At 38.8% G+C, this 27,206-nt stretch overlaps 3 protein-coding genes across 4 annotated transcripts; 2 read left to right on the top strand and 1 right to left on the bottom strand.

Annotated features, from left to right (window-relative positions):
- The first annotated feature begins 450 nt into the window (after window positions 1-450).
- On the top strand, window positions 451-4,054 carry erp27 (endoplasmic reticulum protein 27). Of its 2 annotated transcripts, XM_028413229.1 has the most exons (8): window positions 451-628; window positions 917-1,002; window positions 1,876-2,013; window positions 2,110-2,226; window positions 2,400-2,525; window positions 2,701-2,898; window positions 3,250-3,324; window positions 3,954-3,996. In XM_028413229.1, the coding sequence occupies exons 1-7, from the start codon at window positions 571-573 to the stop codon at window positions 3,301-3,303; spliced, it is 777 nt and encodes a 258-aa protein (XP_028269030.1). In that variant the 5' UTR covers window positions 451-570; the 3' UTR covers window positions 3,304-3,324; window positions 3,954-3,996. The 2 variants fall into 2 exon arrangements, with proteins under 2 accessions (XP_028269030.1, XP_028269036.1); XM_028413235.1 differs by lacking the exon at window positions 3,250-3,324 and having other exon boundaries at window positions 3,954-4,054.
- A 7,154-nt stretch (window positions 4,055-11,208) lies between these two features.
- Window positions 11,209-12,352, top strand: bglapl (bone gamma-carboxyglutamate (gla) protein, like). Its single transcript, XM_028413881.1, has 4 exons — window positions 11,209-11,349; window positions 11,430-11,981; window positions 12,061-12,154; window positions 12,250-12,352. The coding sequence occupies exons 1-4, from the start codon at window positions 11,289-11,291 to the stop codon at window positions 12,350-12,352; spliced, it is 810 nt and encodes a 269-aa protein (XP_028269682.1). The 5' UTR covers window positions 11,209-11,288.
- Window positions 12,353-17,467: 5,115 nt separating this feature from the next.
- Window positions 17,468-24,050, bottom strand: slc34a2a (solute carrier family 34 member 2a). Its single transcript, XM_028403568.1, has 13 exons — window positions 24,000-24,050; window positions 22,922-22,976; window positions 22,681-22,791; window positions 21,868-21,996; window positions 21,652-21,795; window positions 21,460-21,571; window positions 21,045-21,237; window positions 20,676-20,771; window positions 20,460-20,580; window positions 19,929-20,096; window positions 19,719-19,835; window positions 19,451-19,575; window positions 17,468-19,066 (listed from the first exon to the last, which is right to left on the bottom strand). Exons 1-13 carry the CDS (start codon window positions 24,021-24,023, stop codon window positions 18,506-18,508), a joined length of 1,956 nt encoding a protein of 651 aa, XP_028259369.1. The 5' UTR covers window positions 24,024-24,050; the 3' UTR covers window positions 17,468-18,505.
- Between the last annotated feature and the right edge of the window lie 3,156 nt (window positions 24,051-27,206).

Raw genomic sequence — 27,206 nt, 5'->3', positions numbered from 1 at the left:
GACAACAATTAGATAGTTAATGTTTAATTTATGAATTTTTTAATCTTTATCCTTAGTATGTGTATTTATGTTTATTTCCTGTGTGTCTACTAACATCAGAGAGATGTAAGGCAATAATAACTTTGTCTACATGATGGTGGATAAGTAGAAGCTGTGTCCCTCATGTGGTGAATCTACCATAGTGCAGCTGAGTTAATCTTTCACAGGTCACACTGACTTCTTCTATGACTACTTATAACCCACATGTAGGCCTGTCTGTGTATTATACTACAACTGCTCTCTCTTCCCATAACAGATCTTCACATAATCATATGCAATGTGTAACACATGCAAACACACACACACAGACTGTCGCACAGTGACACGTCATCCAATGTCCCTGTACTCAAACTTATCAACGGCACCTGGCCGATTCCCATGAAGCTACACCACAGCACCACAGATGTCTCAGCGGCCATGTGGCAACTATCGGAGAGGCAGCAGAGGTGACAGGACTCTTCAAACAGGACATCAAACAGCTTGAGAGTCTTTTGGGCTACAGGCCTCTGTGTGAGTTAAATCGGTCGAAACATGCTGGTCACTGTGGTTCTTGCCTTCCTTGTGTCTTCTGCCACTGCCACCGGCAAAGGTAAAATGTTTAAGTTTACATAATATATGTATTCTGAGAATGTTAGGCTGTCTGGCTAGATATTTTTTTACTTTGGCCTATGGTTAAATATCTGGGCAACTTTACTTAATGGACTACCATGCCTATTTTGTACACATATTCATGGTCCCAAAAAATAATGTGTGTCAGTATTAGCATGGGGATATCTTTTTAGCATTTTCACATTACTTGCTGAAGTGTGTATGTACATCGTCACAGTGCTGTATAATCCCTGCTGAAATGCGTGTCTATCCTGTCCCCCTACTTCAGACATTGGCATTCTGAGGCTGAATGACACCAAAGTTGCTGAGGCCTTCATTGACTCTGCTGAAGTGGTGGTCATCGGATTCCTGGAGGTCAGACGAGAAAATTGCATGTCTGAAGTGTGGGTTCAAATAAGCTTTCCTTGTCTTTTTATGGCTCAGTTTACTATCCGACATGCATGCTGCAAACCTCACATAATCAGACAAATTAGCTAAAATTGAGATTGTGAAAAAACACTCTAAACTCACAAAAAAACATCCAAAATACAGCATGTTTTTTGCACCCTGATCTTAGTGATGCTGCTGCTGTCACGAATAGATTTTCGAAGAAGGATATGTTTCCTGTGGCCACACCTTGGCAGCGCTGGTGATGTGAGAACAGAGCTAGCTGTCCCACGGAGGCAAGCCCTTTGGCCAGACTCTGTGTGCGGGGGAAGATACCAGGCTTGACAGGAAATACATACGTATCTAAAGACTTGTGGGATTGGCTCCATTGACCCTCTCGTAAACAAGTGCCATCGTAGGGACAAGGTTCATAAGAGGCGAGTGGAAGGGAGAGAGAGAGCACATAAGGATAGCACATAGCTGGACCGTGATGCTGAAGGCAAAAACAGACTAAAATGTTGGTGCTGTGACTCACTGAGAATGAACACATATTACAGGCTGCAAAATGAGAAATCGGATTGCCAGAGCTCATGCAAGAGTGTCTCAGAAATAGACATGATTCGCCTTCCAATGAGTCAGCCTCATCTTTCTTTTTTATTTACTTGTTTTTTGTGTTTCTTCATGCAACCTGCACCTTTCAGATTTTTTTTACAAATTCATTCTTCTTTAACTCTTTCTTCAAGAAGAAATGTTAATCAGACAGTTTCTGGTAAACAACCAAATAATACCAATAAAACCAAAAAACACCACAACTAATAACCCTCTAACTCCAACCTCCAACTAATGTCCTCTGTGTTTCAGGGAGTGGAGAGTCATGGCTATAAGGAACTCCTGGAGGCTGCAAAGCGAGTAGACTCTGTCCCTGTGGCCATTTGCACTGTAAAGGAGGTGTGGGCTGACTACAGTCTCTCCTCAGACACCATCACGCTCTTCAGAAAAGTAATCTACACCACACTGACCATCCATGATTTTATATATTTTTGTTAACAAATGTTGTGGCTATGCCCACTTGATGGTGTGTGTTGTGTGATTCAGGCAGATAACCACCAGGAGAACCTCGTTGTGGCTGAGGCCAAGAAATTAGATGCTGATGGACTTGTTAACTTCATTACTATCAACGAGGTCCGATACATCACAGAGTACAACCAAGTGGTAGGTCTGACACAGTTTCAAGAGACAGATAAAAATGAGAGGAGCAGAGACCTGACAAATGAGAGAAAAAACACATTGTCTCACTGTTAGATCTGAAAAAAAGAATTAAATTTACCAGTGAGAAAAGAGCTTCTTTCACCCTAACCAGCCCTTTTTTATCTCTCTTTTTTCAGACAGCAGTGGGTCTGTTTAATTCAGAGGTGAAGACACACCTCCTGCTCTTTGTCAATAGGGGCACTAAAGAATATACCGAGCTCAAGCAGCAACTGGGAGCTTTGGCCCCTGAGTTTACAGAAAAGGTGAGAATACTCTGAAATTCACCTCCAAGTTTCTAAATAATTACACTGTAGATGTCTCTTGTAACCTAGAATAAAAGCAGGCAAATTTCACATTCTGCCATGAATCAGATCTGTAATTAGGCTTAAATCATAAAACCTAAATGACTAAATGACTAAATGACTGTCTCTATTCCAGTTCTTGTTTGTGCTGATCAATGGAGCCGTGAAGTCCAACTTTCGGTCACTCAACTACTTTGGTCTGAAGTCACATGACCTCCCACGCGTTGGCATCTACGATGGCGACTCTGACATGAAGTGGCTCTTACCTGAGGGAGAAATCTCTACAGAGCGAGTGAGGGAGTTCTGTCAGTCATTTCTGCAGGGAGAACTGAAGGTGAGGAGACGCAGACTGTAAATACATTATTTATTACAATGCAGTATGTAAAGAGGTTCTATATTCATTTCCATGTGGTTATGAAAAAAAAAGTAATTTAGTTAGTCAAGAGTACCAAGAAAGAAATCCCTAAACTTCGGCCCTTTGGAGACAAGTGAAGTTACAGTGAAAAACAAGAAAGAAGAATAAAAACATGATAGGAAAAGTCTGTTGAAAGTGAAAGAAAGGAAAACAGCCAGACGGGGGCCACATCAAAATTGTACAACAAGCACCTCTTTCTGTCACTGTGAAGTATGTGCCACACAAAAGACAGGAAACCTCACTGTACACCAATTTGCTGTCACACCACAGAGTCTGAGGCCCTTCAGTGGATTCACAACTGTGGACTCACAAAGCTGCACTTGATTACAAAAACCATCTTCTCAGGTTTGCTCACAGCAGCGTCCACTAACTGACTCCCTACAATCACCAAGATGACCAGTATCACAATTTGTTCAATAGTCTGGTGGCATCTGCCTCCTGAGGCTCCACAGATTGTGAAGGCTTTGACTGTGGTCACACTCACACTTATACGCTTATAATATATATAATATATAATATTATCATGCTTATAAAGCTAATGTATGAATTAATGAATTATAGAGCATACATTTATTTGGGTTACTATGAACTTCACACATAACTTCACCCTTATTGCACAACCAAACCTTAAGCATCCTAAAGTCTACCCACTAAACTGAAAAAGTGCAGATATAATACTGATATAGAGACGCTGATCAAAAGCATGGCACTGAAACAAGCATTTGTGAAATACTAGAAAATATAATTAACCATGAAGTAAGTTATTAGTTAAAACCCACATTCATCATTAGTTTATAGTGAGGAATTCATGATGTGAATGTGAATTCATGCTTTACTCATTGTGAGTTAAGCAATAATTAAGTGTATGAATTGTATCATTATTATAAAGTGTTCATTATCCAACACCAAATGTTCAGTTCTGGTTGCTGTATTGTGACTTGTATTTCACTTACTTGCACTTTTACATTCTTCAGGAGGTGAAACAGGCCGGAGCTGAGCCCAAAACAGAGCTGTAGGTCACAAAAAACAAATGTAAATGAATAATTATACCTTAATTAAAAAAAATGAAAAAGGAGCATCTGATGTGAATTGTATTTCTTCTGTGAGAAATAGATTGTGAAATGGATTAGACACTCTTTTTTGCTGTGCAGGGAAACTATGCAAAGATCATATTTGCATGTGTGTATATCATGTGTCCTCACTTCTTTGCCTGTGTATGTTATGTTTTGTCTGTTTACACGAGTGTAAGCCCGTCTGCGGTCTGGTTGGCTGACCACAGGTAACTGGCCACAAGTCGCAAAGATTTGGCAGAGTTTGTTAGCCTTTCCCCTAATGTTATTGTCAGCACCACAACACACCGACCTCAGAGAGACTGACAGAGAGCAGACTGGGAAGATGGAAGGTCGAGGCAGTCGAGGCACAGTATTTAGTCGTGGTTTCTCATATGATTCATTCTGGATTGAAAACTAAAGTGAAAAAAAAAACATCTGCAGAAGATAAACTAACATGAAACTCCTCAGTGAGGAAAGGGGGCAGCAATCAAACACAATTAGAAAGAAGGGCATCTAATTAAAAATTAACTTGATATTCAACTTGAGGAAAGGCTCTATAAATATGGGATAAAAGGGAGAGTATTTAGCTATAAAAGCACTATAAAGCAGCAACAGATGGGCTGCAGACATCAAGAGGGAAAACGTTTGGGCTTGTCCCAGAAATATTCTCTCAAGCAAGAGGGGAATTTCATGGCCCAGACTAGGATCAGTATAATTAGTGGTGTTGTACTGCCAAGCGGATACATCCGGCGGAATTGGGAAAGCCTGGCAGGTGAACATTTCTCAGAGACCAAATGGAAATATACAGTATGTGTCCTCTGCTGATTTACGCCTACAACTAACACAGATGACAAATGAGACAGTGTTACATAAAGAGCTGAAGGCACACACAGGACATCAAGAGGCAATTTATAAGACAAAAGCCCCTAAATCTTTGTTTTACACATTTCTGCATATAAGAACTAGAATTGACATATGACATACATACACATGACCTTTGATTTTCTTTTTCAGGTTTTTCTGATACAAAAAAAATAAATCTTTTTTTTTTTTTTACTTAAAAAGTGATTTACTGGTGCTGTCTTGTAAGCTGTAAGTTTAAGACTTAATGCTTACAATATATATATATATATATACATAATAAATGTGGTTGTTCAGGAGACAATGTGCTGGGGGAACTTGTTTTAAATATGCTTACATGTGTATTATATATACTGTATGTATTAGGCCTAAGAATAACAATAAAACTATCCTTAACCCTCAGGCGTCATTGGGGACTTTTTTGTCCATTTGGGAAATTTTTGCCTCTTTACCTGGCCACCATTTTATCTGTGTTGGTGCATATGGCACAATTTTTTTGTAACAAAGACTCTCTCTAGACACATTTTAGAATTCCAATTTAAATTTTTCAAATACATCACCAGAACATGGTGAAACAAATTTACTACCCTTTTGTGTCATTAGGGGACAAAAATGTCCACTTACAAAAAACTGCTATAAAAAATTAACAGATTATTTTTTCTTACTTTTTTCTGCATAAATATGTTAAACAACTTCAGCCCTGCTCAAAACTACCAAACATTAAATCATTTTGAGGAATTTAACCCTTTAAATGCCAGTTTGATTACTTGATGTCACAGTAATTTCTTATGAAGAAAACTAAAAAAATGAGTTATTTTCCACAAAACAAAAGTTAGGTGGCTGAGGCATTATTTTTACATCTGTCATGGATATGTCAAAGATTAGCCAAAATATTGAGTTTGATGCATTAATAGTTTTTGTGTAGCAGCAGTTTAAAAAATTACTACCCTTTTGTGTCATTAGGGGACAAAAACGTCCACTTCCAAAAAAACGCTATAAAAACTTAACAGATTAATATGTTTTTCTGCTTTTTTCTGCATAAATATGTTAAACAACTTCAGCCCTGCTCAAAACTACCAAACGTTAAATCATTTTGAGGAATTTAACCCTTTGAATGCCAGTTACATTACTTTATGTCACAGTATTTTTTAATGAAGAAAACACAAAAAGTGAGTTATTTTCCACAAAACAAAAGTTAGGTGGCTGAGGCATTATATTTATATCTGTCATGGATAGGTCAAAGATTAGCCAAAATTTTGAGTTTGATGCATTATTAGTTTTTGTGTAGCAGCCGTTTATAATGGTATTTTCCACTTAGGTCCCATTAACTCCTATTATAATACTACATTTTTTAATATCATAACTATAACAACATATAACCATGCATTTCTTGATGTAAGGGTTTCATTTTTGAAAAAAATAGTTAAATTTGACATTTTCTACTGTTCACCACTAAAATCAGCCATTAACCCATTATATTCCTATGCATAAAATCCTTGTGTTTTGTGGATGTGTTTTGGATTGTGTTCAGTAGGCTGTTTTAAGTGTGTGTGCATGTGTTTGTACACGTGTGTATGTGTCCGTGTGTGTGCATACGTGTGTGTGTGTGTGTGTGTGTGTGTGTGCATGCATCTATGTGCTGTTTCATGTGTCTTTGCAGTAGTCATTGTTGGTGTTAAAACTTATGTATGTAATGTCTGATGAAGTTACTTCATATGGTATGGTATATACCATATATACCATATGGTATATGGTATATACCATCCACAGACATACATACACTCTTTCAAGTAAACAAAAACATGCCCCCTTCAATGTGTCAAGGTGAAGAAAACATGAAGATGAAGATGGTGTTTCTATGTGGAAGAGGCTCAGGATGAAATGATGCTGCCTGTAACTGCTAGAGAGATTCAGGGAAGTGAAACATTCAGAAAAAGAGGAGTCTGGACGCCAGGACTGCAGCCAGGTGCTGCTGGCTAACTGCTGTTTGTGTTTTCTCCACATTGACCTCCTTGAAGTGCAGTAGGAAGAGGTGGGGGGGGCATGTTTTTGTGTACTTCAAAGAGTGCGTTTGTGGCTGTTTGTGACAGTGTACTGCAGAAACTTCATCAGACATTACTAGCTTTATAAGGTCAACATACATACTACAAAAACACATGAAACGGCAAACACACACACATGCACATGCATGCACACATGCACACACACACACTTAAAACAGCCTACTAAGCGCAATAACACAACCACAAAAAATGATGAAATTACAAGGATTTCATACACTTTCTAAAGGTCTCCCTTAAACTGCAGCCCTGCCAGCATCACATCTCAAATCCAACATGTTAGGCCCTTATTCCAGAAACACCATCATCATAGTAGTGTTTATTCACTTTGTCTGTACTATCCATAGGCAGATATTAATGGTGGTTCTGAGAAGCAAAAAGGAGACCTTCCTCACCCTTGTTTTCCCTGGTTACTAAAACAGGGGTAAAGCTGATCCAAAGTGGTAAACAAAGTCTCTACAAGTCATTGGAGCTTACCAATCAGAACAGACAGGACTGTGCAGGAAGGGTGCAGCCCTGCTAATTGCACATAGAGAACCATACTGGACATTTGGAAACTTTAAATCCCATGGCAAAAAAACTTTTATTATGGGTTATATTTAAAAAATAATGGTTCCATATTGTTGTACATTGGTTATCATGGAAGTATTAACTGAGAGAGTCACAACTTCAGCCACTTACAGTGTTATATTTAGGAGTTGGTGGGGTTAACGGTGAGAAAATAGGTCTTGTCTCTAAAGGGACTTTCCTCCTTCACATAACAAAACATAAAACTCTCTGTTCTCTGGATCTCACGGTCCTATTGGTCTAAACTGTGCAGCACTGTGACTTGGCTTCTACAGTTCAAGTGAAGCCTCATAAATCTACATCTAAAACCGGCCTCTCAGTAAGACGAGTCTCTAATAAGTAAGCAATAAGTATACCGTCAGTAACAGGCCTAGTCTAATCTCTAGCCAAGTGTATAGCTTATGTAGTTTCCAGGTTTTCATATTATGTGATGCTTCAGGTGTTTGTTATGGTTCCCTAGAGGGCCTTTTTGTAATGTTACATATGAGCAGCTTGTATTTTAAGTGCCTCACTTATGTTACACTTTGCACTTTGTAATGTTTCACTGTAAAAACATATATTGGCATGTCTGGCATGCTGGAAGGTAAGTACACTGTAAAAAACATGAAATGCTGTGTCTGTCTGTGTGTCTGAGCTTCACACACACTCAGTGAGGTAATGGTTTAAAAAAATGCTGAATACATGTGTCCAACTGGTCACAGTTGGACACATGTGAAAAAATTGTTTGTTGCAATGATATGATGCGTGTGTATTATTCCGAGCAAAGTTGGCATGAAATAAAAAGACATTTACACTGAAGAGTTTCCAAGAGTACAATGTCCAAGGGTACATGTAATGTCCCCAGTTATCCACTTAGACTCTGTGCTGTGTTGTGTAACAGGCCTTAACAAACCTTTAATTCAAATGTACTGATGTTCTCTTTTCAATAATAAAATCAGCTTTGGGAGCAACAGTTATGCCAAGATCTGAAGGGATCTAAATTATCACAAAAAACAGCAACGAGTAGCGAAACTTTTCGACTAAACTAGTCTGAGAGTAAAAGAAGTCTCCAAGAATCTGACAGTCCATAGTCCGTTAGTATGTCAGTGAGCCTGTATAAAGGGACAAGTTGTTTTTGGCACTGTAAGCTTGCTCTGTGATAAATGCAACAGTACAATAATGCATTCCCAATCTGCAGGTTACCCTGTCAAAGTACTGTGTCTGCAATCAGAAAGAGGCTGCATAAACTTCCCTGTCAAAACAACAACCATACCACTGTATGCTAGTAAACATATGCAAAGACTCAGTGCTCTGGATAGGTCAAATATAGAGCACAGTAAAAGTATAGTGCTGACCACAAGCGGCTCTTCCATAGAAGAACCAAAGCATGCTGATGAACTGGACAAATTTTTCATGGAAAAGCAGTCAAAATTTTAAGTCAATGTCAAGGACTAGTGCAAAAAGCGCTACAACAAGTTATTACCATTACAGATTGAAAGACTAAGGCCAACCATGAAGTTACTCCTTCCAAAGCTTCTGATATTTAAATTACTTGTCAAGCTTGTTAAAATGTACCCAGTGGCACACATGACCTCATTCGCAGTATATATAGATGCTGTGTTGATATGGGATTTAAGTTATTATTGATGGGATTTGTTTATGTAAAATTTTGAGAACAGGCTAGGTCTGCCTCTGGCCACTGTACAAACGTAAGGCCAAAATATCTCACTTACACCTGCTGTCATTTTGGAAAAATACATTTTAGGAGGGTTACACTTTTAGTTGTGTGGGTCTGTGTGCCATAACAGATGAGGTTCCCCACTAAGGGGCTATCAATGTGTTTTATGTGCCTAACTATTGCGGAGCTGTCATGTCATCTTTATTTGCAGTCTACGATTAGGTCCAACAGGTCTGCTGAGGTCATGATAGAAGTCAAGAAAATAACATGACCAAAAAGAACAACTCTTGTGTACATGCATAACACAACAGACTGTTGAGGAGGGGATTTTAAAGTTAATGGGCTTCATAAGGATTTTGACCTGTGAGGATAAGAAATTATTAGATATAATTAGATATATACAGTACAATATCTATTATATTGTTGTGTGAGCCGCTAGACAGACGTAAGTGAAAAAAATCTGAGCATTACTCATTGTCTGGATGAGATGATTATAAAGTCAAAATGCATCAACAAAGAAGAACCAGATCCAAAGCAGAAATGCCCTAGACATTGTGTTTCCTTTAGGGAAGCTATGGCAATTGTTTTCTCCCGCTGTGTCCCCTGAAATGCATTCACGAAAATGGACACTGGACCAGACATCAAAATTACATGGCATGCAGTCCAAAACAAATCCAGGACACCAGGAATAACTATGCAACACAAAGGACACCAAGGTCACAGTGCAGCACCACTGCATTCTCGCACTACATGACAGATGAAGCTGGATGGGGGCCCACAGATATTTATATGTGAAGTGATATGTGTACATAATTGTTTTTTTTATCTAGACAGTACTTAAGATGCAATATGGTTTGGGTCAAAGCTGCAAATGCCACTTTTTATCAAGAAACCGCAGCTCAAGCCACACGTCAACCATATTGCACAAACAGACAGCTGCATCCAAACCCGCATGCATAACGCCGAGCATCCAACACATGGGGGTTGCCTATATTTAGCTCTATATACGCTGAAATACATCAAGTGGCTCTGTGCATTGGGCTACTAGTCGATGTTGGTACGCCGTGGCCATGCACAGGAACTTGTCTGGGACTTCAGCCGAGATGGATCTGTAAATAGGGACTGACTGCGGTTCTAGTGGGACTCTGCAACACTCTAATTAAGCTCTGTCGCATAATGAGGCTCACTGCTGTTCTGTGTCACTCGATTAGTAGCTTGTGGTCGGCTCAGGCTATAGTTTAGGGTTTGTGGGGGTGGGAGATCACATCTGGGGCAAGGAGTATAGTAACATAACAGCAATTGGCAACCACCATGTTAGAGAGGCAACCCTGCAACGGGTCTCCCTGATTAAAATCCAATCATATTTAAGGGTAATTTATTGAGATCTTGTAACACCACCAGTTTGGACTTTCACAGTATTATTTATACTCCAGTGATGAAGGGTGAGGATTTAAAGGAATTTGAAGGGGATGTACAGGAGTGGTAAACATAACATATATATAAAATGATTGGTTTAAACCTCAGAAAACGATTGACCAGAAAATGAAGGCATTTTTGCTAGTGGAAAAATGAAAAAAAAAAAAGTTTAATTTTATCCCAATCCAGAGACAGAGACGAGCTATTTTAAGATGTCAAGTTCCTTTGATGTTTATCTGCAGGTCATAGAACTTAACAGGGAAGATGTTTCTGTTTTTCTCCCTGCAAATCCTTATGATGCCTCCATGTCACCCTAATTGTCACGTAGAGCTTTACATGTGTATGTACAGGCTTACATGCCTCACTGTGTACTGTATGTAAAGTCAAATGCCAGGGATGCTTGCGGCTGTTTAAGTGTGTGTGCAGGCAGACAGTTTTTGGACTTAGTGCCAGAGGCTGCGTGGGTGTTTATGGAAGCTTTCACGACAAATGGAACCGGAAGCATTGACATTTGATTCCCCAGCCAATCAGAGGGTTATCTCATTGTGTGGGTCTGGTCTGTCTTGAAGTGGACTGCAGTATAAATTGACCTCGACTTGGGGCAAAGAAACACAACAAGCCATCAGAAGAAGGCAAAGCAAGGCAAGAAATAAAGAAGGCAACTTGTCTGCAGAGAGGCAATAACTACAAGCCACCATGAAGACTCTGGCTCTACTCTCTATTTGTGCTCTTCTGTCAGTGTGCTGGTCCATGGGAGGTAAGGACATGATTACTATGCCTGTTGCTTGATGCAGTATAATCACCTAAAGTTTGTATAATGTGTTCTGTGTTCTTCAGCTGTGACACCAGACGTCGTTGTGGACACCGCTGCTGACACTGCTGGAGCTGCACCTGCTGATTCATCCTCCTCATCCTCTTCTTCAGACTCCTCTTCATCCTCTGAGTCTGACTCGTCTTCATCCTCATCCTCTTCCTCAGACTCATCAGATTCTAACTCCAGCTCAGACTCGTCATCCTCCTCTTCCTCTTCAGAGTCATCAGAGTCCTCCTCCTCCTCCTCAGAGTCATCAGAGTCCTCCTCCTCCTCTTCCTCCTCCTCCTCCTCCTCATCTTCCTCCTCTTCCTCTTCCTCCTCATCGTCCTCTTCCTCATCCTCCTCTTCATCCTCCTCAGAGTCCTCAGAATCTTCTGAATCCTCCTCCTCCTCCTCCTCCTCTGCTGATTCTTCTGATTCTTCCTCCTCCTCTTCCTCTTCCTCCTCCTCCTCTTCCTCCTCTTCTGAGTCCTCTTCTTCTGAGTCCTCTGAATCCGACTCAACAGCAGCAGCAGCTGCCCCTGCAGCTAAAGCTGCTCCACCATCCTCCCCATCTTCCTCAGATTCAGATGAGGGTATGTTTGAAAAAAATCCAGCATTTAGCAAAATAAGAAAACCACAGAAAGTCTAAGTTTTTGATGTTTGCCTCCTCAGGTTCTAAAGTAGTTGTGAAGAGACATCTGGCTGCTATTCTCCTTAGAAGAAGAAGAGCACCAGGTGCTGAACTCACTCCTCTGCAGCTGGAAAGGTAATTGTTTATTCTTAATGAATATGGCAGTGTAGCTTTCAGTATGCACAACTTTATGTTGTTGTGTAACACTGATTCTCCCCTTATCCATCCAGCCTGAGAGAGGTGTGCGAGCTCAACATTGCCTGTGATGAGATGGCCGACACCGCAGGCATTGTCGCAGCATACACCGCCTACTATGGACCCGTCCCTTTCTAAGTTAAAGACTTTTCTTTTATTCACATGTGAACTGTTTTTTTTCTGTCATGTCATAAACAGTGCAACAACTTTCCTTAATGCAGACATGGAGCAGAAATAAAGCCAGGTTCAGCAAATGTGATAATGCAAGATGGACATTATTTTTATTTTTTTTTCCAGGCACAAATTATTGCACAAGTGACCAGCTTCAGTGGTCTTGTATTTAAAAGCCTCTTCCAGGCTTTCAGAGAGAGAGAGAGGCACATGGAAACACTAGCCTGTGAAGTATGTAGTAGCCCACAACTTTAAATTATTCTTTGTATCTTTAATATAATACAATGAATGGTGCTACAAGTGCAACTGTATTGTATGTTAATGTATTGATGTTTTTATATTGTGCCTTAGTCGTACTTTAAGTGGTAGTTTTAGTGAGTAGTGGATGTAGTGCTTAGAGGTACTGTAGTAGTAGTAGTAGTAGTAGTAGTAGTAATATACTGGTAGTGTACAGTATGTGTCAAACGCACATCAGGTATCTGTAATGACTGTAACCACACATTGCCTCTGGGTTCGAAACTAATAAATTATTTTGTTTTGTGGAATTGTTGTACTGTCCTTTAATTCAAAACAATTTTGCCAATTAGAGGAAGTGCAAACAAGCTCTCATTTGAACAACACTGATGAAGTCATAGTATAAAACTAAAAAAAATAATGAGCACAACAACAGGTGCTAACAGACATCCAAAAAATTGTATTATAAAAGAAGATTTTATGGTAAACACAGCAAATTTAGGTCATGTAGTATTCTACATACTGTTCAAGATGTGATTGGTTAAATAAACAGTAACAAGATCCAAGATCCTTAGTTTTCAGGTACTAAGTCTGCTTGGCATTCCAGGCTGTCTATCTCCTTCCCACATTATTTGTGAGTTGCCTTTGATTATTTTGAAAATGTAACTTCAGAAGTTTCTGACATCATTAATGTAGCATTACAAGTGAGTATGCTAACAAATGCATTGCAGGCACTTTCTAGGTCTGTGTGTATATTTTACAGTTTTTGCTTTTTTCTGCACATACAGCTTGTAGATACGGATTCTCACCACATCAATAATGTCAGCTACAGCCCTACTGATTACAGGACATGGATTTTGTAATGTATTTATTCATCTGTCTCCCTCTCCTGCATTTAGTTGTCCTTACATGGCTCTTGCTTTTCACACAACTACCTTTAGATGGCAGTGTTGGTCATCAATCTATCATTTGAACCCGCTTGTAGTAGTACAGGGTCATGGGAGGCTGGAGCCTATCCCAGCTATCTAGGGTAACACACTGGACAGTTCACCAGTCCATCACAGGGCAACACACAGACAAACAACCATTTACACACGGGCAACTAACCTTTTGACCTAACATGCGCGTCTTTAGAATGTGGGAGGAAGTCTGAGTACCCAAAGAAAACCCACACAGGCACAGGGAGAATGTGCAAACTCCACAGAGAAAGGTCAGAACAGAATGAGGAACCTCCATGCTGTGAGGCGACACAGCTAACCACTGCACCACATCACTCAGATTTCAATTTCAATGCCGATTTCACTTACTTAGAGACAGGGATAGAGGTAGATGAGGTAATCTCACTTCACAGGAGATAGATAAAATGGATAATCCTTTTATAGTCCCACAGTTGGGAAATGTACAGGGTTATAGCTGCAAAGGTGACAGAAGAAGCACTGAATAACAATAACTAACTAAAAAGCAATGTCCGATAAATCGATTGTATAAGTAGCAATATTGCTCACATTAAAAGCTGTCACCGCCATGACTGCTTCTGTAAAATTTAATTTGGCATTCATTTTACGTTGTACATTTTAGTTGAGTTTTGATATTGCTTCACTTATATATTAATGGGAGCACTGTTTATAACCACTGCACCAAAGGACTAAAGTATTTTTTTTTTTTTTGCTGGTAATACAGTATATAAATAAGATTCATGTGATTCGTTTTATATGGACTATTAATCTGCCCCTCTGCCTAAAGCTAAACTATGTGGCAATAAATAGGAGATGGGTTTATTATAAATACAAAAAAAATGAAATGAAATGTTTGACTGTACAAAATAATGTTTTTATACCACTGAAATTAACATTGTGATTTTAAAACATGTCCATGTGATCTATGTCAGAGCTGCGGCACAATTAGGTCACATGTTGACCGGACATGAACAGTAGTAGCCTGTGGATGTGTGCAATCATTTAGAAGAAGAACCATCCCCTTTTGATTTGATTTTGGTATTTTTTTTAATTTACTATAATAACTAATTTTGTGTAATACCTCCACATGCTGTAAGGAGGGTGAAAAGCTCACACAGCAAAAGGTTGTACTTCTCAGATGGCTGGTTAAAGTTTTTTTTGGACAGTAATCACATGTGACAGTTGGTAAATTCTCTAGTTTCACTTTAACTCTAACTAATAACTAAATTAAAAAAAATTTAATATATGCTATAAGCTATAGCTCCACTAAAACTATTATTTCTTTCATTTATTTTTGATGCTGCAGTAAACCTTGAAGTGTTTTTTATTGACATGACACAGTTCATGTAGTGAGTGTCAGATGATCATGTGGAAACTGTCTCATGTTGTCTGGTTTGGCACAGATGTGCACCCTCATTATTGGCATATTGATAATCCATGTTCTGTTCTTTGCACATGCTCACTGACATGTGACAGTACAGCTGTCAGTACAACAACAGAGTTTTTCTGGACACTGACTCACTGGTTCGAGACATTTTGAAGGAAGAACTCACAATTGCAGCAGAAAAGTCATAAACTAGAACCAGAAAAGCACCCGACCACGTGAATTACAAAAACTGTGAAACATTAATTTGGTTTATGATATATTTAGAGCATGGATTACTATGGACACTTTGAACTCTTCTTTACATCGTTATTGTTCACTCCCACCTTGTTTTACTCAGAAATACCCAAGATAACACTGATAACAGGGCAATAAATATGTGGTCAGCACACATACTGCTAAGAGTGTGAGCCAAGGTTACTTAAAAAAGTGAAGCCAACAAAGCGGCACATAGTATAATAGAGTAGAGTTTAATTAGGTTGAATTGGTTGAGTAAATATAAATCAAACTTTTAATTAAAAACACCAAAGTAGCAAATTTAAGGAATGTTTACAACATATTTAAAGAAAATTGAGTTACATATGAATGAATTGTGAATATTCAAGGTTCAATTTGTACTGCAATCTAGCCACTATGAAACAAATTGAAAACATATTGTATTTCAGACCAACAGCCAACTGGCCTTTGACCTTTAACCTTTAACCAACAAAATCTAACCATGATTATCATTATTCTTGAGACCCAGGTAAAGATTTGTGCCAAATTTGGAGAATGTCTTTGAAGGAGTTCATGATATGAACAGATGTACAGTTGGATGTAAGGCTGGACAGATGGGCACCCTCTGACTATGGCTGTGTCCAGCACAAAAGCACAAAAACACTTGCTTTCAATAAATTAGTGGGAGAAATATAAGTATAACTACAATTTTGTGCTATGATATGGCAGGTGAGAACAAAGAGCGATGGCAGAGGAAGCAGTCTTAAACATTGTGCTCTTTGAATGGTTAAACTGTGGATTCTCCTATAGGTACACCATCAAACACCAGATGACAACCTCTGGTCATGTTGATCCTGTGACTATAATGAGCCTGAAATGACAAAAATGTCAGTATTTTATTTCACTTCAACAATAATCAATTCACATCTTCAAAAACATCATCTGTCACCACAGCTTCTCAGTGCATCTTTGATAAATATATATTGTACATGTATTTTATGTTGCTTTAATCTAAAATTGACTGTGTGTAATACAGTCAGGAGTCAACTGTCATAGTAACACACTGTTAGCACCGCCACTTATAGCTACACATACTGTATAATGGGAAAGCAGCAGATATCGCTGGATACTTAGAGCATGGCATGCTAACATGCTAATGTTAAATACAAATACAGTCGCAAACCGACGGGAGTAACATGATGGTATTGTCTGCACTCTGCTGTAATAACTCAGACACAGTCAAAAAAGTTTAGAACAACATTCTGACAGAAGTACGAACCAAATTGACTTTGTTACTTGAGTGTGTGGCTGGAGGCAGAAGAACAGAAGATGCAGCAGACATATCATTATCATGTGTGAAAATAACAGCAAAAAACACAAGCAATATCCAAGTTTTCTTTTTTAGTCAGACCAGTGCTGTGTGTTAGTACCTTGACATGTTTCGACCACTTCCTGTAGTCTTCGTCAGAAGTGGTCGAAACATATAAAGGTATTATCACACATCACTGGTCTGACTAAAAAAGAAAACTTTTAGTATATAACTTTGTGAAGACCAAATGAATCTTTTTGGAATAGCAGTATCCAAGCATTCTGCCTGGTCAATGTCTAGTGCTGTAATGTACATAGTTAGTGATAATGTAGATGGCGTTAGTGATAGCTGTGTTTTCTTGCTTGCATGCAAATCTGCCTTATTCTGAATCATAAATAAGGTAAAATCATCTATTTTAGCAACATACTTTTGTCCCTGCAATTTCACCACAACAAGCATCTAAAAACACAACTTTCATTGCAATTTTTTGAAAAAGCTGCTGCAAAATCAGACATTTTAGGTTGCAGGAACCTCAAAAAGGCCCGCGAAATCCTAGAGGAACTGAGTAAAATGGTCTTACCTGTAGGAAGATGGAGGACTGCAGCTCTTGCAGACTGTTGGTGACCAACGGTGTGATGCAATGGGGATGGAAATGGGGCGGAAACTTGAAATCAATGCTCTCCATGACTTGTATATTAAATTAAACTCTACTCGGTCAGAGCTCATTTAACTCGATCAAAACCTAACAAAGCACAGTAAAAAGGGTAAATTATGTACACTTTATTTAAACAATTTAACAAGAAGCATTTTGGAGACTCAATAGACTACATATACAATTAAATATTAAACATCAAATGTCAGAAAACTTTACGTTAGATGGTAATTCATCTGATCTCAGACGACATATTCCTTGAATACAATTATCTTTTAAATTATAAAATCATTTTACACCTTAAAACGATGTGTTAACAATGTGTCTTACATACACAGTCATTTTATTTTCTTTGTAAAAGTACAAAAGAGGAACCCTGATAGTAATGTGTGTAATGTGTGTGTGTGTATGTGTGTGTTAACTCTAACCTGCTCTGTGCCTGTTTGGTTTACACAGTTCTTAACGTGACTGTACCCACTACGTATTAGTAAACAAAGGCCATATTGATCTATAGATTCTCTATAGATCCATATATGGGATCTATAGAGAATCATACTAATAGTGTATGCCATCCAAATACAGCCACCTCTAGCTCTACACTGCTTTAAAGGCTGCTAATTACGCTGATTTTGTTCAATTTTAGAATCACATAAGCTACAACTAATTTATATATTTGAATATTTTTGTATACAAATTCAATATTTGGTCTAAACAGCAGCTTCATTTTAGTTAGTAACCCAAATGTTGAAATATAATTTTGATTATTTATTTAGGAATGATGTTCACCATAATGCCACAGTAGCTAATAGCCTGATAACATTTGCTTATTAGTGCTTAATACATAGTACATACCATAAACATCTCTATAAAATTTCGATGAAGATTCGAAGTCATCCAGGTCATTATACGTAGAGAAGATTGAAGCAAGGCGTAAGTCCAGATGCCTTGCTTCAAGCTTCTCTATCTATAGAATTTCATGGCAACAGGTCAAATGGTTGAAATATTCCAGTCGGAGCAGGTGGGCGAGTCACAAGAATCTGTCCGCATACACTGTCCTGCTGATGTAAAATAAATAAAAATAATAAAATAGTAATAATTATTATTACCTTATATTTAGGTAATGTATAAAAAACAATATGCAGGTGCTTTGATTAACTAAAGGGACTTCATGTCAGAAGCCACAGACACATGGGATTTGTTGTCAATAAGAAAATGCATAGATCGTCATCTTTACATTTCTGATGACATAATCAAATCCACCTGGGGTAATCAACACTCACCTGCTTTTGTGTCATCTATAAAATTTTAAATTAATGACATAAATATTTTTGTAATTGGTTCTGTCACATTGCATGATGCACACATAGTCTCAAAGCCGGGTCATTTTCAAAATCTTTAGCTCAATCTTCAGCTCATTTTCTACTTCTTTCTGTGCACTCATCGCAGGGTTGTCGTACACTGCTGCCTGCCTTGTCTTTTCACTGGGTTCTTGTGCTTGATGTTCTTGGTCGTCAGAAGCAGTTTGGCAACATTTGCAGCAGCAACAGCATTTGGTAGTGAACACATCGACCACTTTGTCCCATGGGGCCAGGGAGTGGGCCCAGAGAGGCAGGAAGTCCCAGGATCTTAGTGCTGCGGGCAGGCACCCAGATTTCCGTTTCTGCAGTATGTTAATAACTATGACAGCAATCAACAAGATGATGAGAGGAACGCCCACGCCCACCAGCACCTGCCACCCAGCCAACGACAGGCTGAACACAAAGAGCGGTAAAATGAAAAAGCACAAGATGATGTAGACAGCAGCAAACCATCGGTAAGAAGCAGTAATGTTGCCCAGACTTTTAGCCAGCCGGATAGGGATGCGAGTGAAGGGGAGAGGATACCACAGAACAATGCCAGAAATGTTGAACAGGAAGTGCACCAGGGCAATCTGAAATGAAAATGTTTTAGTTACTGTACTGTAGTACTGTAATGTTTGGCTTGAAACCTTTGCTTTCTATTGACTCCTTCTTCCTCCTTTCAAAAGTGAAACAATGACTCTGGTTTCGTCACAATTCAAAGAATCCCTAATGGGCTTTGATATGCATTAGTTAAGAAGTATCGCTTTAAAATGTATCCAGGAATTTGGTAGTCCAAAATGTGAAACCAAATAAAAAACATACTATGTATACAACATAAACGAAAGCTAGACATATATTTACAATGATACTTAGTGTATGCAGGGAAGAGAGTTTATTCAACTTAATAGTTATCACTGACATTGATTATAGGGACTTCTAAACAAAAACAGCCCTCAACATATAACAGTACTGACCTGTAGGGCATTAGCCAGTGTATCTCCAGGACTAGCCATGGCTGCCAAAATGGCTGTTGTAGTAGTGCCAATATTGGAACCCAAAGACAATGGGTATGCTCTCTCTATGCTGATGACACCAATACCTATTTACACAAAATATTCATCAGTCAAACATGATACAGAATCATTAAGAAAATCAGAGATTGATCAAATATTTACTGGATTGGCAAAAGAATGATGCATAGAGTTCAAACAATGAATGAAAACAATGAATGGTTAACCTTACCCACAAGTGGAGTAATGGCAGAAGTAAAAACTGAACTGCTCTGCACAATGAAAGTCATTCCAGCTCCGACCATAATGGCAATGTAACCAGTGACCCAGCCAAATGGAAATGGAAAATCTGCACACAGACACGCAGATATTCACATATATTCATATGACATATGCAACATATCCATTTTTTTAATGTCCAGTATGCAGTGCTGCTGCTCACCGGTGTTCAGGATCTTCTTAATGACTGAGGCCACCTGTCCCTTCAGCATGGAGTTGAGCAGCTTGACGATAAGCACCAAGCAGGAGCACAGCACCAGCAGAGAGAGTGCCAGCAGAATCAGACCCACCGCTAGGTCTGACAGATTCACATTCACAAAGAGGTGTTTGCCTGACAACACACAGAAACACGTATATACAGATGAAAGTAGGTAGTATTAACATTTTCTCATAAGGCCATATGCTGCAAAAGATAAATCAAACAGTTATTTTTTCAACATAGTTGATCCATTTGTTTGTAGAAGCTGGACCTCCAGAAAGTGGTCCACACCCACAATTAAATCATCATCACTGTCAAAATGGCGAACACTAAGTTCCTGCCTTAACTTGGAAAAAGTTTTTTTTTAGGTGAGTACTAAAGACGCACACCCTCCACCAGTGTTGTGACCATATCCTTGTGTCTGGGTGATAAGCCTGGCAATAGATGACTTCAGAAACAGAAGACACTACAAATTCCATGTATAAATATTCTTACATTTCTCAATATTGTAGGTCTCTGAAATGTTCTTCAGTGTGAAGGTGTAGTTGCCATCGACCCAGCAGAGAGTTGGTGAGGTGCAGTTCTCTGGACCAGGAACTGTGACATTCTTTAAGGTCTGAAACACAGAGGCAGCGTCACAATGAAAACCCCCTAATGCTTTTTTATTTTATTTCAGGATATGCAGGATACAGTTGATCATATTCATCTTACTGTGTTGGTGTAGGTTAGGCACCATTTCATGATCAGACTTTTATTTCTGGCTTCCTGGTCTCCGGTGGCAATACCATTAATGACGGACTTGTCAAGCTGAGTCAGACAAAAAGAGAAGACACTGCAGGATTATACAGCCATTACAAAGATAACACTCTTATATAATGGCTTCTTATCAGTCTGATAAACTGAAGGGCACATAAACAGCCATGCTGTTGTGCTTCTCTGAACACATCTCATGCTCCTTCACATGTCACATTTCTACCAATTTATCACTTTAGCTACAAATAGCTACTGTGAATAGATAACACCAGCATTATTGTCCACTAACCACAACACTAACTACAGTAAAATGTTACAAAATCTTACCTGTATAATAGACTGAGTGAGGACATCAGTGATCACATTAAGAAGGTCTGGGGCTTCTCCACTCTGAATATTGAAGGAGGCAATGATGAGCTTCGTAACCTTGTATAAATACCCAGAGGCAACCTCCAGAGGCAGCAGCACCAGCACAGACAGCCAGTTAAAGAAGTCATGCACTGTGGCCCCGGCAAAGGCCCTGGATGCATCATGAGAGAAAGATAAAGATATTAATATCAGACACCAGGGACATCAGTCAGCGGGGTTATGGAACTGTAGGTAACCTCTTAACTGTTTATGTAGTATTAATCTAATCTGTTTTTATCATTTTTTTAGAACAGACCAATAAAAGATTTTTGATCACCGCTTCTCTGTACCGCACAAGAATAGAGCTCAGTGATTCCTCCTCCAGAATTATTACCTGCGAAAGGTGCTGCGGTCACCCGCCTGTGTCATGGCCACTAGTGTGTTAGTGACAGAGGTGCCGATGTTGGTGCCCATGATGATAGGAACAGCTACCTGGACTGTTAGCACTGTCAAAACACACAGATCTCCTTCAACATCATTGTCGTTATAATTAATGCATGCGTGTCTGTGTGGGGCTCATACTCACATCCAGAGGACACCATACTGACAACTATGGAGGAGGACGTGGATGAGCTCTGGACCAGGAGAGTAACAAGGACGCCAATGACCAGGCCAGCCAGAGGATTTGACAAAACTGCATTGTCCTGAAAAATGTCGCCTGCTGTTTTACCTGGACAAGGATATTACCAGGCTTTAGTAACAAAATGTTTGCAGTGATAAAAAAAATACTTAGTGTGATTACCTCCAACAAGTTGGAAAGCTGAGCTGAGGATGTCGAGAGAACAGATAAAAATGTAGAGGAAACCCAGAAGCAGAATTATCTTTGCAACTGACGCAAACACTCTCAACACCTTCCCTTTTGTATCCAGATCTGCAACAAATGACACAAATGTGGATTAAATACAGGTGGAGGAAAAACAAATTAGAACCATTTTCTTATTATTGTTTGACTTTTGTAAATCATTTTAATGGGAGGACCTTATCCTTAGTTGCAGTAAGATTTGACATGTTCATCCTACACTGACTTTCCCTCACTTGTCTAAACTGTGACATCCTGTCATATGTTCACTGGTAGAGTCTCAGCTGTCTGTCGTCATCATCTGGGTCATATTCCTTATTATTTTACGACTTGTGTGTGCTTTCTAAATAATCAGAATGGTCATTAATTTGGTTTATTGTTCCTCTAAAGAGGCGGTGATATCTTGAAAGTTCAGACAACGCCAGCGGGTTCACATGTTAATAAGCCCTTTTCAGCAGTTTTTACTGATTTATTGCTTTATTATGATGATATACACAAATATTCACTGACACCCCTCTCATTTGATTCAATTATTCAGGTCTGTAAAAGGGAGCTCCATAAAAAGACATTAAATTAAATTGTATTTATAAAACTTGAAAAATACAGAGAGCAGTGAATCACTTAATATATATGTACCATTGTGTAATTGCAGCTCTTAAATAAGCATTAGTCACTGACTTCTAATCAGGACAATGATAAGATGTCCTGATTGGATGAATGGTGTTAATGAAAATCAGGTACATTACGAGCCTTTACCTGACCACGAGACCCCGCTGTCCTTTAGTTCTGGCAAGTCCCATGGATCTATTTCCTCATGCTGCTCCTCAATCAAATCCACAGTAGAATGTGCAGGGCTCACTTTAGCCTCTAAAACAGATGAAACATCAGAAGGGGTTTAGGTTATATAAAAATGCTTTAATGCTTTAGCTTTAATGCAGCATTTATATATTAGTTAGTTCATTAATTAATTAATTAATATATTGATAAATAAGGTTACCTTTTCTTTTATCTCTTTTGTCATCATCCCCATATTTGTCTTGTGGAGCCATTGTCTAAACGAGACGAAAAAGAGGAAAAATATATGACATATATATTCTATATTTTTATCATCTGGCATCTTTAAATACTGACAAATCTCGCTATTTTCTTTTTTCTCAAATGTAAACTTTCTCCTGTTGAAACAACTTATTCAACAGATTACATACATTAGTATGTATGACATAGGTTTGATTGATAATTGGGTGGAGGTTGAAGTTATAGCTCCTGTTACATGTCCACCAACTCTTTCAGTGATTGTGTAGAAATGTTCAGGTAATTTACAGTTTCCCTGAAACCAGCACTGCTTGAAAAGAAACTCAAAAGTTGAAGGTAGTTTAAATTCAATAAACTGCTTTTTTGCCATACTGTAAAAAGGAGCACACTCCTCCGATGTTGTTATTATCTCCTTGTGGACCTGCTTGGGTGACAAACCCTTCAGACTGAATACCAAAGTCAGAAAACCTGAACCAGGATTTATCAAGTTAATTTTAAGCTGGTCAGATATAGTCACTTGTTTGATTATTAGGCATTAGATACAGACATGTACACACACAGACACACAAACACACACTTTCCCTCACATGCCAGGGTATTGATCATATTGTCACATGCTGTGGTAGCAGTAAAATTCCATCCACAGAAAGAAACCAAATTCTATATTGAAAAGTGTATCACACTTGCACTGAGATGAGCTTCATTTTCATTATTCAATAGTCCATTATATTATATTACTTTGTTTATATGAAATTAAAGCCTTTGTTGTCTATACTAAGCATTTTTGTCTCAAAAAATCCATATAAATAAATATAGGTTTGACTCTTTGTGTCACATGAGTTGTCTTAAAATCATATGGCATTTAATTAATTTTTTAAAAATAAAATGTAAAAATATACATAAAAACACTTCTGTTACACATCAAGTATACAAATCTGTAACCTTAAAGCAGATGTTCAATTTAGGTATAAACAGTGAAAATATATTCAGTTTTCAGAAGCAATAAAAGCAGTCATATTGACAGAAGACATGCTTGTCCTCACCTGTGGCAGGCGCAGTGAGTCCATGCTTTGTGTGTGTCGAGCTCACCGAGGCCTCGGGTTTAGAAGTGCTGCCTTCACATGTATATAAAATGAAAAGGAAGGGGGTGGGAGGGTGGAGAGGTTAAGTGAGATCAGAAGACAGTTAGATGTACAGCTTTCACATCACTGGGAACACTTCTGCCTCACAGATAAGCTGGACACACCTTTCAAACCTTGATTAGTCTTACCCGACACTGCTTTGATCGCCCTCCAGCCTGTGTTGCAATCACATTGTATAAATGCTGACTCAGTGATGTCTGCCTTCACCTGCACCTCTACACCTGCTGTTACCAGACTCTATGCCTTTCTTAAATACTTGACAAATATTCACAACAAGCACTGTTTGTGTGTCCAAATTGAAAATGTGTCCTTCCATTTAAGTCTGTCGTCTTGAATCTGCTGGGTCCATTAAATAAAAAACAATCTTCGTTGTATCTCTCGTGCACAGCTCTCAGAGTGATGGTAGCTCTGGCTAGTGGATTAAACACAATAGAGGAGGGACAAAGAGTATAGATGGCTTCCCTGTCAGTGGTTCATCCAGACCACATGGGTGTTGGGGTGGAGGTGGTGAGATGTACACAGTGTCATACAAACCCAACATGAGTGTATGTTCTATTTTTGGAACATTCTTTTAGAAATTCATTGATTTTCTTGATAGAACTCCCCACTCATCAATACTTTTAAACATCAATGATCCATGTTCAGGCCTATAAAATGGTGGTTTAGAAAACTTCAGTGTGAAGTCATCCTGGGACACACTGATGCACTGAATTTGTGAGGGGAATGCTACTTCTCCTCTGAGTCAGCGACAAACACTGTCAGCACCACTGCTCTGATGCATTAGGACAAGTGGAACATTTTCGTGATTCTTTCCTATCTCTCAATGTCAAGTTTATTGGGTTTTCTGGAAAAAAAGTGTCAAACACAAAAATACAACTGAAAGCTAAACTATTGTGTCTCTATCCAGAAACCGTTACCCGACAACTCAAGTATACACTACATGGATTACAACATTGGATTTTGGGGTGAATTATCCATTTAAACAATCCAGTATAAATGTGCCAGTGTTGGCTCAGCTGTTAATTTGCACTCATGTCCTAACATACCCCACCTAAGAGCAACTTGTAAGCTTAAGTGCCCTCATCATACCAGTACCAGTATTGACCATTGTGGTGCCCCTCTGTGACCCGCTGCACTGAAGTCCCCATCTGACTTTTCCAAAACCCACAGAACCCCACAGATACAACTGCTCCTCAGGTGAATCTGTGATTGGCCAATGTACCCTGCTATTATTGTTTTGACCTCCACCTTGCAGGAGAGCTTCTAAATCAGATTAGACACAAATGATTTTTTTATAGTCTGGCCGGATACTGACAAACTGAATGGATGGAAAACAAAGGATAAAGCTTTATATTTAGGTTTATCAATAAACATTGTGATTATCATTTAATTTCTCTCACCTCTCTTGTACAGTGCAAGCCCACTAAAACAATGTGCAAGTGCATCAGCACCACCTAGGCACCACACAATGTTACTACAACTTTGTACTAAATGGGTCCTATTGGTAGGAGTCAAATGTATATTTGTGTTCCATCTGTTATTGTGCAGCTTTCATTGGGCATATTTTACTTGTATTTTATTACAGTTTTTTCTGATTGCTTAAGCACATTTCTGTAACTATTGGCTATTTGTGCAAAACTCTACACACAAATAAAAAAACCTTACACCAAATCAGCAAAACATTGTAGATCTCTTGCAAAAGCTAATACATCTTGCTTAACTCTTCAAACCTTTTTAAAATTGTATTTTTGTACCACACAGTTAACACAAACCACCATATTACTAAGCACACAATGTGCCAACTACACACTGATGGTATTAACTGAAAACACATCTGGCTTTTGCTTTCTCTGTGCACAAGGTCTGTCCATGTGAGGTCAAACTTTTGTCATAAATAGTTCTATAAACACACAGGGATTCAAATTTCAAGTATGAATGTTTATTCACACACATCAAAACAAACACAAGAAAACATACAATTTCACTGAAAGAGAGAGAGAGAGAGAGAAAATCAGTCTCATTGTCTCTCTGGGTCCGGCCACAGAATTTCATCAACATCACATGCAATGTCTTCTAGTCCAAGGCACCGGGGAACATGTCTCCTGGAGTGCCGTATCCAGGCCTGACATGATGCCTGGTCCATATCCTTGCATGCCTCCTTCCAGATGCTGGATGTCTAGTAATTCTGTGGAGTAACAGTTTCAGTTTTACATGTACAGTATTGTTGTTTTTCTCATTAGAGTATGGTACTACTACAAAACTTAGTGTGAGGGAACTGTACTAACCCATTCTCCTCAATATGTCCTTATGATGCTTGCTACAGTGTAGCGGCTCAGGCTGAACCCGTTGTCCAGCTTCCCTCAGGGTCATTCCATGGTTGATCACATGATCCACTATTGTAGCTCCGATGACATCAGTAAATTTATTTCTTCTTACCCTTCCAACTTCCTCTTCACCTCCTCGTCCTCTTCCTCTAAATTCACATCCTAGTCTTCGTCCTCCTCCTCTTCCTCATGTTCCTCCTCTAATTCTCACTCTTCTCAGTTTCCTTCTCCCTCCATTGTTCTCCACACTGAAGCTTACCTGTGGCTTATTCACAGTGCTCATGCTGATTGCAAAGTGAACTAATGATGTAAAACAGTTCTCACATGTGACAGTGTAGCCAGACAGTTGGCAACATAGTGTAAATACCAGCCATAAATGTGTGTAGTTTTACTAGGAGTGTGTTGATCATTTGGAAGTTGTGTGTTAAGCAGTGAGTTGTGTTTACAGTTCAGCAAAAAGAGTGCTGTGAGGTGGATTATATTTATACATTTGCAAATTGTGTGTTACAAAAGTGCAAACTGAGTGTAAAGCAGTTTTTTTGCTTTTAGTTTTGCAAACTCAGTGAGTGATTTTGCTAAAACTATTAATAGTTTTAGAAATTGTGCTATAAGAATCATTGATAGTGTTTAAGCAATCAGAAAAAACTGTAACTGAAAACACATCTGGCTTTTGCTTTCTCTGTGCACAAGGTCTGTCCATTTGAGGTCAAACTTTTGTCATAAATAGTTCTATAAACACACAGGGATTCAAATTTCAAGTATGAATGTTTATTTACACACATCA

The sequence above is a fragment of the Parambassis ranga genome, chromosome 1 (genome assembly GCF_900634625.1).
Source record: "Parambassis ranga chromosome 1, fParRan2.1, whole genome shotgun sequence".
Taxonomy (NCBI): domain Eukaryota; kingdom Metazoa; phylum Chordata; class Actinopteri; family Ambassidae; genus Parambassis; species Parambassis ranga.
Note: the sequence above shows the minus strand (reverse complement) of the source record. Positions and strands in the feature narration are given on the sequence as shown.